Raw genomic sequence first — 19,810 nt, forward strand, 5'->3', positions numbered from 1 at the left:
TCATGGATGTGCTATACTTTTCCCTTCTCCAAAGATATTGAAGGCAGGTGTTTTCTTCTTTCCCCTGCGAAATGTCTGTTTTCTCCAAGTTTCTTTTTCTTTGTTTGTGTTTCTTTGTTTGGCTTTACTCATGTCTGATTGTCTTTGGACTTCTGCTCATATTTAAGATTAAGGCTTATTGAGTTCATGGTACTACTTATTAATGCTTGATCTTATTGTAAAGTTCACTGACTGGGCTGTTCTTTTGGGGTCCCTCTAATGTCTGTATGCTCAGGTCTTTTCTTTAGCATGCCACCTGGAATATTCAATCTGACATTCTGGTTGCTGAATGAATGAGAGAGGAGGGCTGGAGGTCTCAACATTCAGTATGGAGTATGGAGATGAACTTTCTTTCTTTTTTTTTTTTAAGACTTTATTTATTTATTTGACAGAGATCACAAATAGGCAGAGAGGCAGGCAGAGAGAGAGAGAGAGAGAGAGAGAGAAGCAGGCTCCCTGCTGAGCAGAGAGCCGGATTCGGGGCTCGATCCCAGGACCCTGGGATCATGATCTGAGCCGAAGGCAGAGGCTTTAACCCACTGAGCCCCCAGGCGCCCGGAGATGGACTTTCATTGACTTACCTCTTTTCAACTGCACCTGGTCTCCCCTAGTCTGAAGACCCTCTGTTACATTCTCAAGGCAGTGAACCTCTAGTTTTCTCCCAGGCTTGGGAAAGGGCAGAATCCTGGCTACAGTGAAGCAATGCAGGTGACTAACTGCATTTTAAACAGACTTCCCTCTAAACCTCCTATCTGTAGTTCCAATTTCACTGTCACTTCTGCGGATACTAGTGTAGCCAATTCCTGAGTGTTTTGGGGGTCTTGGATTAGGGGTCTTAGTCATTGAATTGCTTTTTGATTTTTTCCATGTCCAGTTTTCTTGAGTCTGCTTATCTGTCACTTGCCTTTCTGCTCTCTAATCTTAAAAATGTAGTTGCTATCTTCTTTTCTGTTCTCTTTGTCCTTGAGTGTCTGTTTTTAGTTCCTTTTCTGTGATTTTAGCAAAGAGTAGAGTTTTAGAAGACACCAGAGTTACAATACTAGTCATTCTCATTCACTGCCACAGTTTCTGAAGCTCAGCTGTTTTCATCTCATAGTTAGATGAAATATATTTTAACATGAGCATAACTTCGTTTTTTTACCCTTTCCTTCAGTTCCCCTATCCACACTTGAAATCTGAAAGCGGACTTGTTTTATTTTTTATTTATTAGAGTATCTTTATTTTTTAAGATTGAAGTGTCATTTTAGAGTATTTTAGGTATTTTATCTTTTATAAGCCTAGGATATTGTTTTTCTTTATGTGCATGATCACAGTTTGAACACTATATCCTGTAGGTGTGGTTGTTTGTAGAACCTAGTGCTTGTTCTAACACTTGCACATTTAGTGCCTATCCAACTGACACTGTAAAATGTGCAAACCAGAAATGTTGAAAATATTATTTATTTGAGACATGATTATTTAAAAAAGGAAATGATCCCTGAAACTAAGACTACATTATACAAATTTGAATTTAAATAAAATCTTGAAAGAAAAAAAATAAAATTAAGAAGGAAATGTTCTTCCAACTCGTGTTTTTTAAGGTTTCTCTAAAGATGGTTTGTTATTGTCATTGGTTCCCTCACATTTATTAAGGAATATCTAATTCTACCCTGATATATTACTTATACTACATAAACTGGAGAGCTTTAGATAGGAGCCTTCTTTTTTCCCCTTTTGTTTTGTTTCTCATTTGAAGTCATTAATGTTAATTTTTTAACATTTTTTTTTTTTTTTTAAAGATTTTATTTATTTATTTGACAGAGAGAGATCACAAGTAGGCAGAGAGGCAGGCAGAGAGAGAGAGGAGGAAGCAGGCTCCCCGCTGAGCAGAGAGCCCGACGCGGGACTCGATCCCAGGACCCCGAGATCATGACCCGAGCCGAAGGCAGCGGCCTAACCCACTGAGCCACCCAGGCGCCCCTTTTTAACATTTTTTGAAAGACTTTAAGTATATTTAAAAATAGAACAGTGTAATGAATTTCCATGTACCCAACAACCAGCTTTAGCAGTTATTAACTGTTGGCCAGTCTTATTTTGTCTATAGTCTCCACTGTGCTTCCTCCTGGACCATTTGGAAGCCAGTCTGATACCCTCTACAGTTTCATCTGTGATACGTTTCCTATGTATTTTTAAAAGATACTTAGGAGTCCTCCATTTGTTAACCTAATGGAAAACAGAAAATCTATCCTTCCATCCTTACTCTTGCAATGAGGATTCTGCTTTGTCTTTAATATAAAGGTCCACATTTTCTCTAGTACCGAGTGTCATTAATAAGGCTTCATTGTGTCCATATTTCTGAGAGGCAAAGACTTATAGATGGAGAAGACAAAGACTTGACAAAAACATAAAGAAGGCGGAAAAAAGGAGAAGTGAGGAAGGCAAAGCATATCAGACATGGAGTGGACCTGTGTCTATTTCTGATGCTGCTTAGGAATACTCTTTCTGTGGGGGATACTTCCAAGAGTATTTTAAGGTTGGAATGAAGACCTAAAATTCCTGTTTCATTTGAGTGATATGGTTGGAGGTGATAGGAAGGAATGGAGTACGAGTAGGGGAATGAAGAAAGTAGAAGAGGACAGAATTCACAAATATGTGGAGATTATACAACACATTCCTGAATAATTGATAATCATAGAACGAATCAAAAGGAAAATCAAAAAGTGTCATGAGACAAATGAAAATGAAAACACAACATACCAAAATGTATGAGAAGCAGCAAAAGCAATTCTAAGAGGGAAGTTTATAGTAATAAACACCGACATTGAGAAAAAATTAAGAATCTCCCTTTACATCTCAAGGAGCTAGAAGAAGAATAAACTAAGGCCAAAGTTGGCAGAAGGAAGAAAATAACAAAAGTCAAGGCAGAAAAAAAGGAAATATAATAACTAGAGACACAATAGAAAAGATCAATAAAACTGAGAACTGTATTTTTTTAAGATAAACAAAATTGACAGATGTTTAGATTGAGGAAAAAAAGAAATGAAAGAGACATAAATGATAAAAGAAATACCAAGGATCATAAGAAACTACTTTGAATATTTCTATGCCAACAAATGAGATAACCTAGAAGACATGGATAAATTCCTAAAAACATATATCCTACCAATTCTGAATCATGAAGAAATAAAAAATCTAAACAGACCAATTTCTAGCAAGAAGGTTGAGTCAGTAATTAAAAAACCTCCCAAAAGGGGCGCCTGGGTGGCTCAGTGGGTTAAAGCCTCTGCCTTGGGCTCAGGTCATGACCCCAAGCTCCTGGGATGGAGCCCCCGAATCCTGTCCGGCTCTCTGCTCAGCAGGGAGCCTACTTCTTCCTCTGTCTCTGCCTACATGTGATCTCTGTCTGTCAAATAAATAAAACAAAAACAAAAACAAAAAAACAACAACTAAACCAAAACAAAACAAAACAAAAAACCTCCCAAAAAGACAACTATAAGATCAGATGGCTTTCCTGGTGAATACTACCAAACATCTAAAGAAGAGGTAATACCAGTCTTTCTCAAACTCTTCCAAAAAGTAGACGAGGAGGGTAAACTTCTTCCAAATTCACTTTACAAGACCAGTGTTAACCCTGATACCAAAGCCAGACAAGGACTCTGCAAGAAAAGAAAACTACAGGTCAGTATTCCGGATGAAGATAGATACAGATAGCCTCAACACAATATTAGTAAATAGAATTTTAAATATTTTAAAAAATTATTTATTTACTTGACAGAGAGAGCACAAGTAGGCAGAGTAGCAGGCAGAGGGAGAAGGAGAAGCAGGCTCTCTGCTGAGCAGGGAGCCTGGTGCAAGACTTGATCCCAGGACCCTGGGATCATGACCTGAGCCTAAGGCAGACACTTAACTGGACCACCCAGGTGCCCAGTAAACTGAATTTAATAGTACATAAAAAGAAGCATACACCATGATAAAGTTTGCTGGAATGCTAGGAGAATTCATCATATGTAAATCATTACATGTGGTATACCATATTAACAAGATAAAGAATAAAATCACATGATCATCTCTATAGATACAGATACACATTTGACAAAATTCAATATCCTTTCATGATAAAAATGCTTAGCAACTTAGCTGTAGATGGAACATCCCTCAACATTATAAAGCATATACATGACAAGCCCATAACTCACATCATGCTCAGCAGTGAGAAGCTAAGAGCTTTTAAGATCAGGAAAAAGACAAGGATGTCCACTCTTACTACTTTTATTTTAAAAAGTACAGGAAGCTTTAGCCAGAGCAATTAGTCTAGAAAAAGAAATAAAAGACATCCAAATTAGAAGGGAAGAAATGAAATTGTCCCTTTTTGCAGATGCCATGATATATATAGAAAAACCTAAAAAAAGTACACACACATACACAGTGTTAGCACTGACAAATGGCTTCAGGAAAGTATTAGGGTGCAAAATCAAGATACAAAACCAGTTGCATTTCTATACATTAACAGTGAACTATTAAAAAGAGAAATTAAGAGAATCCCATTTGTAGAACATCAAAAAAATCAACTACTTAGCAATAAATTTAACCAAGAAAGTGAAAAATCTGGTCACTGAAAACTAAGCCACTGATGAAAGAAGTTGAAGACACAAATAAATGGAAAAATAATTGTGTTCATTTATTCAAAGAATTAATATTGTTAAAATGTACATACTATCCAAAGTGATCTGTGGATTCAATACAGTCACTATCAAATTCCAATGGTACTTTTTTTTTAATAAAATTAACCAATAGCTGTTGGCTTTTCTTTTTTTAAGATTTTTTTTTTTTTTTTTTTAATTTGACAGAGGGAGAGAGAGATCACAGGCAGGCAGAGAGAAAGAGGGGGAAGCAGTTCCCTACTGAGCAGAAAGCCCAATGCAGGGCTCGATCCCAGGACCTGAGATCATGACCTGAGCCGAAGGCAGAGGTTTAACCCACTGAGCCACTCAGGTGCCCCTCCAATGGTACTTTTGAACAGAACTAGAGAAACAGTCATAAAATTTGTATGGAACCACAAAAGACCCCACAGAGCCAAAGCAATTTTGAGAAGAACAAAGCTGGAGACCTCACACTTTCTGAATTTAAACTATAGTATGAGGATATAGTACTCAAAACAGTATGGTTTTGTCAAAAGACCAGCACATAGATAAATGGAACAAAATAGCTCTGAAATGAACCCATGCATATATGGTCAATTTCTGACAAAAGAGTTAAGAATACACAATGGAGGAAGGGTAGTGTTTTTAATAAACAGTGTTGGAAAAACTGGATGTCCGCATGCAAAAGAATGAAACTGAACTCCTATCTTATACCATACACCAAAAAAACCCCAAAATGAATTAAAAACTTGAGCATAAGACCTGAAACTTTAAACTCTTAGAAGAAAACATAGTAGGTAATTTCCTTGACTTCAGTCTTGGCAATGATTTTGTTTTTTTTAAGATTTTTTTTTTTTTTAATTTATTTGTCAGAGAGAGACAGAGGGAGAGAGAGCGAACACAGGCAGACAGAATGGCAGGCAGAGGCAGAGGGAGAAGCAGACTCCCTGCCGAGCAAGGAGCCCGATGTGGGACTCGATCTCAGGACGCTGGGATCATGACCTGAGCCGAAGGCAGCTGCTTAACCCACTGAGCCACTTGCCTTGGCAACTGAGCCAATTGCCAGGCATCCCTTGGCATTGGTTTTTAAAATTTGACACCAAAAGCAAAGGCAGAAAAAGCAAAAACAAACAAGTAGGATAACATCAACATGAAAAGCTGCACAGTAAAGAAATCAGTCGACAAAATGAAAAGGCAACCACTGGAATGGGAGAAAATATTTGCAAACCACATATCTGATAAGGGATTAATATCTAAAATATACAAGGAACTTATACAACTCAATTACATACATATATACATAAAAATAAAAATGGGCAAGGGACCTGAATAGTCATTTTCCCAAGGAAGACATACAAATGGCCAAGAGGTATAGGAGAAGTTTTCAACCTCACTAATGATCAGAGATACGCAAATTAAAACCACAATGAGATGTTACTTCATATTTGATAGGCTGTCTATTATCAAAGGACCGGAGACAACAAATGCTGGCAAGGATGTGTAAAAAAGGGAACCCTTGTACATTGTTGGTGGCAATGTAAACAGGTACAGCCACTATGGAAAACAGTTTAGAGGCTCATTAAGAAATTAAAAATAGAACCACCTTATGATCCAGCAGTCCCACTTCTGGATATGTATCCAAAGAGGAAAAAAAGTCACTATTTCAAAGAGGTAGTTGTACTCCCATGTTTATTGTAGCATTATCACAGTAGCCAAGGTACGGAAGCAACCTAAGTGTCCATTGGCGGATAAATGGATAAAGAAATTGTGTATGTGTGCGCGCACATACACAGACACACACACTAGAATAGCATTCACTCAAAAAAAAGAAGGAAGTCCTGTCCTTTGCAATAACTTACATGAACTTGGGGGACATTACACTATGTGAAACAAGCCAGACAGAGAAAGCCCTATTACAGGATAGCATTTCTATGTAGAATCTTTAAAAAAAAAAAAAAAAAAAAAAAAAGTTGTACACATAGTAACACAAAGTAGAATAGTGGTTGCCAGGGGCTCATTGAGGAATGGGGTGGTAAGAGAAAGCAGGAGAAACTGGAAAAAGGTCACAAACTTTCAATTATAACATGAGGAAGGTCTGAGGATGTACAGTGTGTCATGGTGACTATGAATAATACTGTGTTGTATAATTGAAATTTTTTCAATAGACTGTTTAGAGAGGTGGGAGAGGGGCAGACTCCATCCTGTGAGTGGAGCCCAACACAGGCTCAATCTCAGGACCCTGCGGTCACAATCTGAACTGAAATCAAGAGTTGGACACTTAACCAACTGCGTCACCTAGGCACCCCTATATAATTGAAATTTGCCAAGAGAGTAGAACTTGAGGGGTCTCATAAAAAAGATAACTATGTGCGGTAATGGATGTGTTACTTAACATGGCAAGATTCCTTTCACAGTGTATGCATATATCAAATCATGTTTCACACTTTAAATATATTATGATTTTGTTAATTTTATCTCAATAGATATTTTAACATTTTTTTAAAAAGTAGAAGAGAGGGAAAAGAAAACTTTGTCAAATCATGCTGGTTGTTAATTTTGTACTTACCAGTTGAGTTTCAGCTCTCCACTCCTGTTGCTCTTTTCAAGGAAATCCAAACATTTAGATGTTTGATGATAGGTGTTACAATGTTTTCCTCTAATTTTTTAAAGTTATGACTATTGAAAGATTTAGTAGTTTTCATATACTTGTCTCTAGCCTGCCAACCTGTTAAGAAAAAATATTTTAGAAACTTGTTTTATTGCTGGGATGCCTGGGTGGCTCAGTTGGTTAAGCATCTGCCTTCAGCTCAGGTCATGATCCCGCTTCTCCCTCTGCCGGCCGCTCCCCCTGCTTGTACTCTCTCTCCCTCACACAAATAATTAAATAAAATATTTTTAAAAACAATGAAAAAACTTGTTCTGTTGGAGAGAGAGATAATGAGCAAATGTATTGCTTCTTTTAGAGGAGGAGGCAAGCACTCTCTTATATGTGAATTTGGTTATTATGGTCAAACCACACATTCCTCAGTTTTCATTTGAGCACCTGCAAATAGAAAAAGATGTCCTTTGGGGTGCCTGGGTGGATCAGTTAGTGGAGTGTCTGCCTTAGACTCGGGTCATGATCCCAGGGTCCTGAGATCGAGCCCCCACACCAGGCTCTCTGCTTACTGGGGAATCTGCTTTTGCCTCTCACTCTCCCTCTTCCTCTGTATGCGCGTGCTCTCTTTCTCTCAGATAAATAAAATCTTAAAAAGAAAGATGTCCCTTTAAAGAAAATTAGAGAAGTAAGTTATATAACATTAAATATTACAGCCTGTCATCTAGAGCATATTGAACATAGCCTACTTCTTGCTTGATCTAATATTCATTTAATTGTAGTTGTCCAAATGTATATTAATTATTCCAAAGGTAACCTTGTCCATAATATTTTATAAATGGTGTTAAAGCTTAATTCCTGTGCATGGAAATGGGAACTATTTTCATATTTACTTACAGTGCTGTGGAGTCCAGTGTGTATAATATTAAAGCCAAGATATGGATTTTTAAAAAAGATATTATTTATTTATTTGACAGAGAAAGAGATCACAAGTAGGCAGAGAGGTAGGCAGAGAGAGAGGGGGGCAGCAGGCCCCCTGCCGAGCAGAGAGCCCGATTCGGGGCTTGATCCCAGGACTCTGAGATCATGACCTGAGCCCAAGGCAGAGGCCTAACCCTCTGAGTCACCCAGGAACCCCAAGACATGAATGTTTAAAATAAATTAAACATCTTTTAATGTTTAATGGTGTCCTTCCTCTTCAAAACATGCAATTTGGATGTGCTTTGACCTATCTAATGTCCTATTTCCAACTTTTCTCTCTAGGAGCTACAACTGGAACATGCAAGACAAGCCTTTGCGCTGAAAGACAAAAGCAAAAGTGGCATGATTTCCGGTTTGGATTTCAGTGACATCATGGTTACCATTCGGTCTCACATGCTTACTCCCTTCGTGGAGGAGAACTTAGTTTCAGTAAGTAGAAAACAAGTGCTCCATTTTCTGTTTCTTTAAAAATTTTGAACCGTTGGGTCCCGGCTTGCCTCTGTGGACCCATTGGAGTCTCAACTATTCTAACCTTATGTTTGGTTACAGAAGGTAAACTGGTATGTGTGAGGGAGGTGGGGGTGATGGTGAATTTCCTCAGATCATAGCTTTCTCAGAGCCACCATCTTGCTTTCATGTATTTCCAAATTGTTTATCTCCATTTATAGAGTCCAACCAAAGAAAACAAGGAGTTTGTAGACAAGGGTGTGTAATTACTTTTTCCAGTGGCAGTACCTTTCCCAGACACTACTGCCTTCACTTTGGCCTCTTTCCATCCCACCAGGCTCCCAAAGCCTTGCTATAAAGATGGCTCCTTCCTCTGTTGCCTGCAGGGTGCTGTTTGCTAGAGGAATCATCACTGGCCTCTACACTGTTTTAATAACCATGGCCGAGGCAGAAGGTATGGAGGAAATACGTGGGCATCAGCCTCTGTGGCTCCCTCCTCTCTCTGCCCCTTCACCTGTGCATTCAGTCTGCATGGACCAGCTGGGTTTTTTTTTTTGTTTTGTTTTGTTTTTCTGTTTTTGTTCTGTCGAACTGCTAATCTCAACAAGTAACCATCTGGACCATAGCAAACTGATGTCATTCACTTCCTCACAAAGAGTGGTGAAACCTTCCTCACTTACCAGTTTTCTTGTTCATGCATTGTACTTACGTATAAGTTTTTGATTGCTGCTTGTTTTAAATGGAGGGAAGCCAGTGAGTACTTTTGTTGTTTCAGCTGAAGATCATTATCCCTGATTTAGACCAGGGTAGAAAGATCAACTTCTGTTCTTTTTCTTCAGTGAATTTGAACATGGAGCATGTCACCTTGTCCTACACATTTCACCTCCTTGACACCCATCTCCCACTCCCTGAACCCTCACCTCATACCCCAGCCAAAAAATGAGAGAAGGAAGGAAAGAAAGGGAGAGAGGGAGGAAAGTGGTGGTTGTGGTGGGGGAGGGCTATCCTAGGGAAGGACTCACTCAGTGCCTTGGAGTGAGGGGACCCATTTAATCTTTTCCAATTGGATCACATAGACCTATTATAGCTTCAGCTTACCAAATGGCATTTCAATTCCTAAAGGAATGTAATAAATAATTTGAGTTCTGCTTTTGGGTCACTGGCATCCAAATTCAGGCTAACACACATATCATCTATATTTGGGTTAAGGCATGTGTGTGAGGGATGGGTGCCTATCATTACCTACACTGTTCTCAGTAGACCTTTATGATTAAGGTCACACTGGTATTTCCATAAGTATTTCTTTGAGTTTTTAATAGAGAATGTTTTTAATCATATGGGTTCCTCTGACTCCTGACTTAGAAATTAGGCTTTATAAACTATGAAAAATATTCTCTTTGAGTTTATGTCCAACTGGTAGGCAGAGGGAGAGCTTACCTCCTCATCCTGGAGAAGTAATGAAGGCCACATTGCCCCCCCACTGCACCTCAGGCACGAGCCTCTTCTGCACCATTCCACTGAAGGTCTAATTTCTGGTGAATAAGTCATCCCTAGATTTTCTCTACATTTTTTGGAATTTATGGTAGTTGTACCTTTCATGATGTAGAGCCCAGCACAGACTGTTAAATATCTTAATTATAAGTCGCCTTTAAAAAAAAAAAAAAAAGAAAAAAGAAAAGATTAGGAGGGCTGCTGATACAGTGAAATAGTCTTAAGATGTAAAGTTAGCACTGGTTTTTATGTATCTGTATAGGAATAAAGGCAATTTTAAAAAAATATTCCTTATGTTGTACATTGATGTTTGAATTATGCTGGACTAGCAAGAGTTCCATAGTTGAAGATCTTGAAAATCTTGTTTAAATAACCATTGTTTTTGATCTGTGATAATTGTATTTGTTGTTTCTGACCTTATAGGTAGATGAACCGTGAAGTCCAACTTCCAGATGTTGCTTTCTTCCTTAAAACCTAAATTACATAGACCTCCCTGAGGGTGTGAAATGCACTGAGTGTTTCAGTATGATACTTTCTTTGTATTTATGGACTGGTTGTTAATCACTTTAATAATGAAGAGTCCTTTGGATCTTCTTTGGGAGAACTGTAGTGTCCTTAAACGTGTTTTTTTGTTTTCATTTGTTTTTTACACTTTTTGTGTTGTCATTTCTTAGGCAGCTGGAGGAAGTATCTCACATCAGGTCAGCTTCTCCTACTTCAATGCATTTAACTCCTTACTGAACAATATGGAGCTTGTTCGTAAGATTTACAGCACTCTAGCCGGCACAAGGAAAGATGTTGAAGTCACAAAAGGTAAGACTTTAAAAATATGTATTGATCTGTGTCTGCATTTTCACTTTTCTTTATCTAGCGCGTGAGGTTGGTCTAAGTTTACCCCTCTGAAGCCAGATCTAGAAAGTATGTGGCTATGTGTATATGCTTCAGTTGGGCCCTAGTGATTTCCAAAAACCCAGGTGGAATTAATGGGATGCTGGGGTCAGGAATGGAAAAGTGCTTTGACAGTTTTGAAAAGAACCTTGGCCCAATCTGTCAAACTGGTCAGTGGCAGTGCGGCGGCAGCTTGTTTTTTCTAGGAAAGAGTTGCCCCAGAAAGATGGGCAAGCCTGTTCTTTTTGCGATATTTTAGTAGGGTGTTTAGGTGATTGGAGAATAGCCAATTCTTTTATCTTATAGCCCTGGAGACCAAAGCAAAGAAACAAGATAACAGAGAGGATTCTAAAGAGATCACTTCATCTTTGAAGTTAATTTGTCTGGTTTTGCTGTACATGATGTTAATATCTTTTGCCAGCTTTCAGAATTTCATAGTTGAACTTAGGTATTTAAATTCAGTTTTATATTTTTAAAATAATACTAAGATGCCTTCAACTTTCAGATCATAATTGGTTAAAGTAAAATCATATTAAGAATCTTTTCAGATTTTAAAATATTTTCTTTTTCTTCTAGAGGAATTTGCACAGAGTGCCATACGCTATGGACAGGTCACTCCACTAGAAATTGATATCCTCTACCAACTTGCAGACTTATATAATGCTACAGGGTAACTATTTCAATAATTCTTTGTGATATTTATTATAGGACAATTTCTTTAACACGTAAAGCAAGGGTATGCTTTCAGTTCATTTTAACAGTAGTTAATGCAGTCCACAAATTCAAAGAAAGATAGGCAATATGAGAAACAGGAGGAGGGAGAGACAGGAAGATAGATCTTTAGGTTGGGGAGATGTACAGAGAGAAGGGGAGAAAGGAAAGGGAAAAGGAAAAGAGGATGGGGGAAGGGAGGGAAGAGATGGAGAGAGGTAAAATAAAAGAGCAGGGTTAGCTTACGGGGCTTGAGAGAGGGAGTGGGGGAGGGAAGAAAAATAAAGTAGAGGGGAGTAAGAAGTGAGAGAGGGATGGGAAAAATGATTTCATCTGGACTCATTTACATGAAAGAGATTTCTGAAAATTTGCCCAAGTTTATCAAATAAACTGAAGTACATGTTTAGGAGTCTTGTAATGTTATTGGTTTATTATAAATGTTCATTTTGCTGAATTGTATATATCATTTTTTGTTAGAGGGTATCATTTTTGTTAAATAGGCCTGTGACATTATCACCATGCTTTTCATCCCAGACAAGCTCAGATGTTTTATGCTTCCATTTTATAGACTAAAAAACAACAACAACAACAACAACAACAAAAAACCTAAAAAACAAAACAAAACAAAGCACATGGAGAGTTTTTAATTTGCAAAGTTCTTTTGCAAATAAAAGAAAAAACTTTAACTCTGGCAGGATTTGTGGGGTGGGGGAGTTCTGCTCTATTAAGTAATAAGATTTTTTTTTAGACGCCTTTAGTAGTTATTTAAGTGTAGGAATATCTGAAAAATGAGTTTTAATGGTAGCGCTGAGGACTAATAGAAGCTGAGTATACCTGGGCGATTTATTGCCTTCTTGCTACATAATGAATTGTTAGGCTGGACATGATACAGAATGGACCACTCCATCTCTGGTGATTAATATGAAACGTCAGGCTGTATCTCATCCATCTAGAATTCATATTTTGAGCAAAGGTACTGAGCCTCCTTCATGATAAAACAGTTTCAAAAAAGTGCTTTTCAAAACAATCTGAAGTGACCTAACCTTGTTCATGGAGCATACTTATTTTTAAGTAAGTTTTTGGAAAACAGTAATTTATGGTTCGAAACTTGGAGCTCAAAAGAGGGTGCCATAAAAAGTCTGTCTTCTACCTTTGTACCTTTCTTTAAGGGCCACCAGTATTTATCAGTTTTGCGTATATCCTTCTCAAGATACTTTGTACCTGTGCATTAAATATGTATGCCAAAGGAATATGTTAAGTTATGTACGAACTGTCAATGTCTATACTTTGCTTCTGGTAATATTAGTTCTTTTCTTTTATTATGTATCATTGGAGTCTTATTAAATTTGTGTACTCTACATTATTTTTCTGGGGTCTTTTGCTTTTTGTTGTGGGAACCTGGGCCTGGAGATTTTTTTCTCTACTAAAAAATGATCTGGGTAAATAGAGAAATACTACTTTTAAAGCGTAGTTTTTTCCTCCACTCCTTTGTTTTTGTTTCTGAAGAAATATGATCTTGGTATGAGGAGTTTGTTGGTGTCTGACAATTTTCCTTTTCCATATTTTTGCCTGAAGGCGCTTGACTTTGGCAGATATTGAGAGAATAGCCCCATTGGCTGAGGGGGCCTTACCTTACAACCTGGCAGAACTTCAGAGACAGGTAGGAGGCATCTCGTAAATAGAATTGCCCCCCCACCCCGAATGCTGAAATCATGTACACAATGGCCTAGAGCCTGTGAATGCTATGAAAATTAAAAACTACTTTCTAGAAAAAGATCTGACTTAGCTCAAAGGTTACCTTTGTAGAACTTTTACAGCCACCCTCATGAAGTATTTTTATGGGGAACTAAATTTATGTTTTTTTTTTTTTTTCTTTTAGCTATTAAGGTAAGGAAAATAAGAGTGCAGACATACATGGGCTGGACTTCCTTCTTCCTAGAACTACTAGTCTTTTCCTTTCATTTGTATAGTGACATTTAGCTATCAGTGTTAAGTTCACTTTGAATCATTAGACTGATATTTATAGGGCTTTTAAAATATAAAACATTCTTCTAATGAAGTAAATCTTTCACTGAGATTGTGCTTTATCGACTACAGTAATGCAGGAAAACTATGTAATTAATGAACCAGAAAGAAAACCTTAACTATGTAAGCATTTTTTCTTAAAGGATGATTTAAAACAATAGCTCTGAGTCCCATAAAGTTAATACAGTCCCATTTCTGATTTCAAAAATACTATCTTAGGGGCACCTGAGTAGCTCAGTCGGTTAAGCGTCTGCCTTCAGCTCAGGTCATGATCCCAGGGTCTGGGATCGAGCCCTGCATTGGGCTTGATGGAGAGCCTGCTTCTTCCTCTCCCTGCCTCTTTGCCTACTAGGGCTCTCTAGCTCTCTATCAAATGAATAAATAAAATCTTAAAAAAAAAATCTATCTTAGTGGGAAAATAAACCCCATGATACTACATGGAAGAGTAGACCAGAACAGTAGTTTTATTTTTTTAGGTCTTGTTTTAAACTGAAACCCTTAACTTCTGTAGTGTTCAGAGGCAGTCTCAGTTGTAGTGATGGTCACATGGCTTTGTGTTAGGGGTGAGGGTTAGGAGGGCAACTCCTTGTCCTTCTGCTATCTCCCTGCTTTAATAGATGAAGCCTTTGTCCCATGTGATTCCTTAGGAGACTGTGGTGCTCTAGGAGACATTGAAAGTGTGTGGGGAGATGGGGAAGAAGACTGGAAACAGAAAGAGAGAAAAAACTAAATGGGCATGCCACAGAAAGAGCCCAAGTTTGCTTTTTCTTTAATGCTGTCACACAGGTGAATAGCCACGTGTGCTAGTGAAAGATCGGGCATGTACGTTGGGCTCACTTTGGGAAATTTGGTAGGAAATTTTTCTTCTACTTGAGGTCCATGGAATGAGGATTCTCCCTCTGAAGCTGATTAGAATTTCTACTTCTCCTTTACATAATAAACAAGAACTTTTTAGTTAGATACATAGATTAAAAATGGAAAATATTGCTTTTTATGTTAATACTTTCTTTGCTTGGAATGGAATAAAGTTTCCTGAAGATTAAAGTATACCTGTAACCAGGGGCGCCTGGGTGGCTCAGTGGGTTAAGCCGCTGCCTTCGGCTCAGGTCATGATCTCAGGGTCCTGGGATCGAGCCCCGAGTCGGGCTCTCTGCTCAGCAGGGAGCCTGCTTCCCTCTCTCTCTCTCTCTCTGCCTGCCTCTCTGCCTACTTGTGATCTCTATCTGTCAAATAAATAAATAAATAAAAATCTTTAAAAAAAAGTATACAGGTAGCGAAGAAGTTTAGCTTCTTTAATAGCAAAAAACTTTTATCTGTTGCCATCAAAGTTTATTTCCACCAAATGTTCTCAGATCCTTTAAAAAATAGGTGGATTTATTCCAGTTCATTGATTTATAAAATTTAATGAATTTATTAAATAATTGAGACATTGTAATATTTAAAGAGCTCAGTGAATTGAACTTTGCATTTTTGTAGCATTCATTTATAAAAATTTGATCTTGATGTTTAAAAAATTGCATTTCAAAGGAAGGTATTTTTCAGTGTTAATAGGTCTATTAATGTAGCTTACAAAATAACTGATTATATTTCCTGCGCCATACTTTTTATCTCTGTGACATATATATTTTATAACTGGAAGTTTATACCTCTTAATCCCCTTTATCTAATTTGCCCATCCCCCACCCACTTTCCCTCTGGCAACCATTATTTACAACAGCTAAGATATGGAAGTAACCCAAGTGAGCATCAGTAGATGAATAGATAAGAAAGATGTGTTATGTATGCACACACACACACACACACACACACACACACGGGAATATAATTCAGTCGTAAAAAAGAATGAGATCTTGCCATTTGTGACACCGTGTTAGACCTAGAGGGTATTATGTTATGTGAACGAAGTCAGAGAAAGACAAATAGCATTTCATTTCACTTAAAGGTGGTATCTAAAAAACAAAACAAAAGACTCACAAACCCTTAAATCTTATTTTATAAGGGCGAGAATATTGAATTCAAATCCAGGTGTGACTTATACGCAAGGAATTTTGTTTTATTTTCCCTGGACTTATTTCCATTCCAATCATACATTTCAGGAGGTATTAAAATCTAGCTTTTTTCTTCCCCCTGTGTAATCTTCCGCTTTTCTTTCCTTTTCTTTTCTCCATTAATAGTGTGCTATTTTGAAGGGGTGGTTCTTTTTATTGGGTTGGCCTCCAGCTTGAAGCTGTGTTTTGGTTAGGTAGTTTGACTTGTTTACTGGCATGATCTTGCCTTATCTAATTCTCATTTATAGAATGAGATACATTCAACAACAAAAGCATAAGAACTTTCTACTATCAAATGAGGTCTTAAGTCATTTCCTATCATACACATATGCTTAGGGAGCAGGTTAAAAATTAGTTAAGATTCTCAACTCTTATTTTGCTTTGAAAAACACTTAATTAATCTTATTAAATATCACTTTCATGATCATAATCAGAACCTTAAGGAAAAGAGTGTCTTTTCCTTTGGCCCATTTGCTCACGGTAGGCGATCTTGTTCTTAGTGCTGAGTATTTTCTTTCAGCCTAAATGCTAAAAATTCAGTACACAGTCATTAACAGGAATGACAGCTACAGTAGCATTTCTACTTATGAATATTCATGAAGTGAAATCTATAGCATTAATTAAATTAATTTACATACCTGAATACAAGTGAAGCACAAGTTACAGTGCTAGCTAAGCTTAAAAAAACCTTCTTACTGACCATATATTGTACTTTAAAAAAAAAAAAAGTGCTGTTTAATAAGGGTGGAGGCCAAACACCATTCAGGCATTTGTATATTTATAGAGATGTTTTTAGCTAAGAATTAAAAAACACTATAATTCTTTAGTTTTCATACAGTTTTGTAGGGCTTATAAACATTCTTTAAAGGAAGACAGGTTAAAGAAGATGTGTGTGGACACCTGGGTGGCTCAGTTGGTTAAGTGACTGCTTTTGGCTCAGGTCATGATCCTTGAGTCCTGGGATTGAGTCCCACATCCGGCTCCCTGCTCGGCAGGGAGTCTGCTTCTCCCACTGACCTCTCTCCTCTCATGCTCCCTTTCATTCTCTCTCTCTCTCATATAAATAAAACCTTAAAGAAAAAGAAAAAAGAAAATGCGTGTAGTTGAACACAGGAGAGCCTTTTCATATGAATAATAATTAGTGGTTACTGGATTCCTTTTTTTTTTTTAAAGATTTTATTTATTTATTTGACAGAGAGAAATCACAAGTAGACGGAGAGGCAGGCAGAGAGAGAGAGAGGAGGAAGCAGGCTCCCTGCTGAGCAGAGAGCCCGATGCGGGACTCAATCCCAGGACCCTGAGATCATGACCTGAGCCGAAGGCAGCGGCTTAACCCACTGAGCCACCCAGGCACCCCAATGGTTACTGGATTCTTATTTGGGATCAGAGCCCTTTTATTCTGTGAGTTTTAGTTCAACATATTCTTTTGAAAGGAGACATAGTTAAAAATAATAATCTAAGGGTGCCTGGGTGGCTCAGTGGGTTAAAGCCTCTGCCTTAGGGAGCCTGCTTCCTCCTCTCTCTCTGCCTGCTTCTCTGCTACTGTCTCTTTCTCTGTCACATAAATAAGTAAAATCTTTAAAAAATAATAATAATCGGGCGCCTGGGTGGCTCAGTGGGTTAAGCCGCTGCCTTCGGCTCAGGTCATGATCTCAGGGTCCTGGGATCGAGTCCCGCATCGGGCTCTCTGCTCAGCAGGGAGCCTGCTTCCTCCTCTCTCTCTCTCTGCCTGTGTCTCTGCCTACTTGTGGTCTCTCTCTGTCAAATAAATAAATAAAATCTTAAAAAATAATAATAATCTATGAGAATGGAGCTTATTTTCACACAGTTTTGTGATTGAGAAACTCCATTTTGGAAAAAAGCTTTATGTGCATGTTTTTAGAAGTTAAAAATATATTTCTGTCCAAAAACAGACTCTGAACTATAGAGAACACACTGATGGTTACCAGAGGGGAGGTGAGTTGGGGGTGAGGGGATAGGTGACACAGGTAATGGGGATTAAGGATGACACTTGTGATGAGCACTGGGTGTTCTATGGCAGTGTTGAATCACTATATTGTACACCTAATATTACACTGTATGTTAACGAACTGGAATCTAAATAAAAACTTTTAAAAACCCTACATTTGCTGTGTTTAAAAGGTAGCATAACAGCCACACTGATTTTAAAGGACTTTTAAATCTAAGCTAAAATGCCATTTCTAGAATTTCTTCAAAACATATGACATTAAAAACATCATCTTTGCTGTGAAGATACTCATTGTGTTTTCAACTATGTTATCTTTGAAATAGAGTAATCAGAATTAACTGGTTAGCTTCACTTTGTTCAGTCCATGTTTTAAAAACTGAGGCATATTTAGTCAATATAAATCATAGAAGTGATCCCCAAAATATTTTTTGGTTAATAAATGAAAATTTAAAAAAATTTTTTTAAAGATTTTATTTATTTATTTGACAAAGATCACAAGTAGGCAGAGAGTTAGGCAGAGAGAGAAGGGGAAGCAGGCTCCCCGCTGAGCAAGAGAGCCCGATGTGGGGCTCGATCCCAGGACCCTGGGATCATGACCTGAGCTGAAGGCAGAGGCTATAACCCACTGAGCCACCCAGGCACCCCTGAAAATTAAATTTTTTAAAAAACATTTTATTCCATCTCATTCTTTATAATTTCTACTTTTGTGTATGTTTAAAATGCACACTATCTGTATTTGGTTTTTGTTTTTTCTATAAAGATTTTATTTATTTGACAGAGAGAGACACAGTGAGAGAGGGAACACAGGCAGGGGGAGTAGGAGAGGGAGAAGCAGGCTTCCTGCTAAGTAGGGAGCCTGCTGTGGGGGCTGGATCCGAGGACCCTAGGATGGTGACCTGAGCTGAAGGCAGACATTTAATGACTAAGCCACCCAGGTGCCCCTAAAATACATACTATATGTAATTTAATAAAGTATGTTACTTTTCAATTCTTATAGATATTATTAGTACAATGTAACTATGTATGATTTATAAATGAAATCATGTATTGGGGCTAGATGCTTAAAATCTTCCTGGCAGGAGTGTTCAATTCCAAAGAGTTGTTAAGGCTGTTGACTTGAAGAATGATGAAGAGTCACATCATTCTTGGGTGGACAGGAAACTGAGCCATTGCTCTGCTTGTTCCCTATCTGAGGAGACCTGTAGCAAGTCTTTAGTCTTGTCCATACAATGGACATTTTACCTTTGTATGAACAGAGGACTGACTGAAAAATTAGTCCAGTGTGGTCTCACTGTGGATAGAAATTGCTGAAAGCCTCTTCCTGGTGGTCTCATAAAGGAGTTTATTTATAGAAGATTGAAAAACATTGGGCCCCTGAGGGCTGCATTAGGGCCCAGGTCTTGAGTACTTGGTAGAATGCTCTCACCCTTTGGGAGATAGTACATCTCTACAAAGTCTAAAATTAGTGTTATTATTATAGTGATAAGAAGAACAAAAAGTAATTAACTTTTCGGATGGCCCATTTTTCACTATTCTATGAGTGAATCAAAATTAGTCTTATACTCATTGTAGTAGGATATTGTTAAAATATCCTACTTTTTCCCTTATTAGATTCCAGATAAAAATATCAGCTTCCAATTATTAATTGCTCACTTTTGTTAACAGCATGTAAATTAAACATAATGGATGGCTGGGTAGTTGCTTGGGCTACTTATAGGAAAAAATGTATTTCCTACAAGATTGTGGTGATGTACTACTCTGTAATTTTCCACCTTTTTTTATGATGGTTTCTTCCACATATTAAATTCAGTTTTGTACATTGTAGATGTACACTTTTACCTAATTGGATTATAATAAATTTAGTATAGTGTAATAGTTGAGATTTGTAAAATATGTGCTGATATTATTTGAAATAATGGTGTTCTACTAATTTTTTTTTGGCCAAGGGTTTCATTTTGCTTTTCATCAAATATTATTTATTTATTTTCCTTTTTAC

General features: G+C 37.6%; 1 protein-coding gene across 4 annotated transcripts in view; it reads left to right on the top strand.

Annotated features, from left to right (window-relative positions):
* The window catches only part of SLC25A12 (solute carrier family 25 member 12), a 211,967-nt gene that overhangs the window by 146,004 nt on the left and 46,153 nt on the right, over positions 1-19,810 (top strand). For all 4 annotated transcript variants that reach the window (XM_059167037.1, XM_059167034.1, XM_059167035.1 and 1 more), the window contains 4 exons: positions 8,518-8,664; positions 10,848-10,986; positions 11,638-11,731; positions 13,348-13,432. In XM_059167037.1, the coding sequence (XP_059023020.1) occupies positions 8,518-8,664; positions 10,848-10,986; positions 11,638-11,731; positions 13,348-13,432 (465 nt within the window). The remainder of the gene's footprint in view (positions 1-8,517; positions 8,665-10,847; positions 10,987-11,637; positions 11,732-13,347; positions 13,433-19,810) is intronic.

Source organism: Mustela lutreola, chromosome 3 (genome assembly GCF_030435805.1).
Source record: "Mustela lutreola isolate mMusLut2 chromosome 3, mMusLut2.pri, whole genome shotgun sequence".
Lineage (NCBI taxonomy): Eukaryota > Metazoa > Chordata > Mammalia > Carnivora > Mustelidae > Mustela > Mustela lutreola.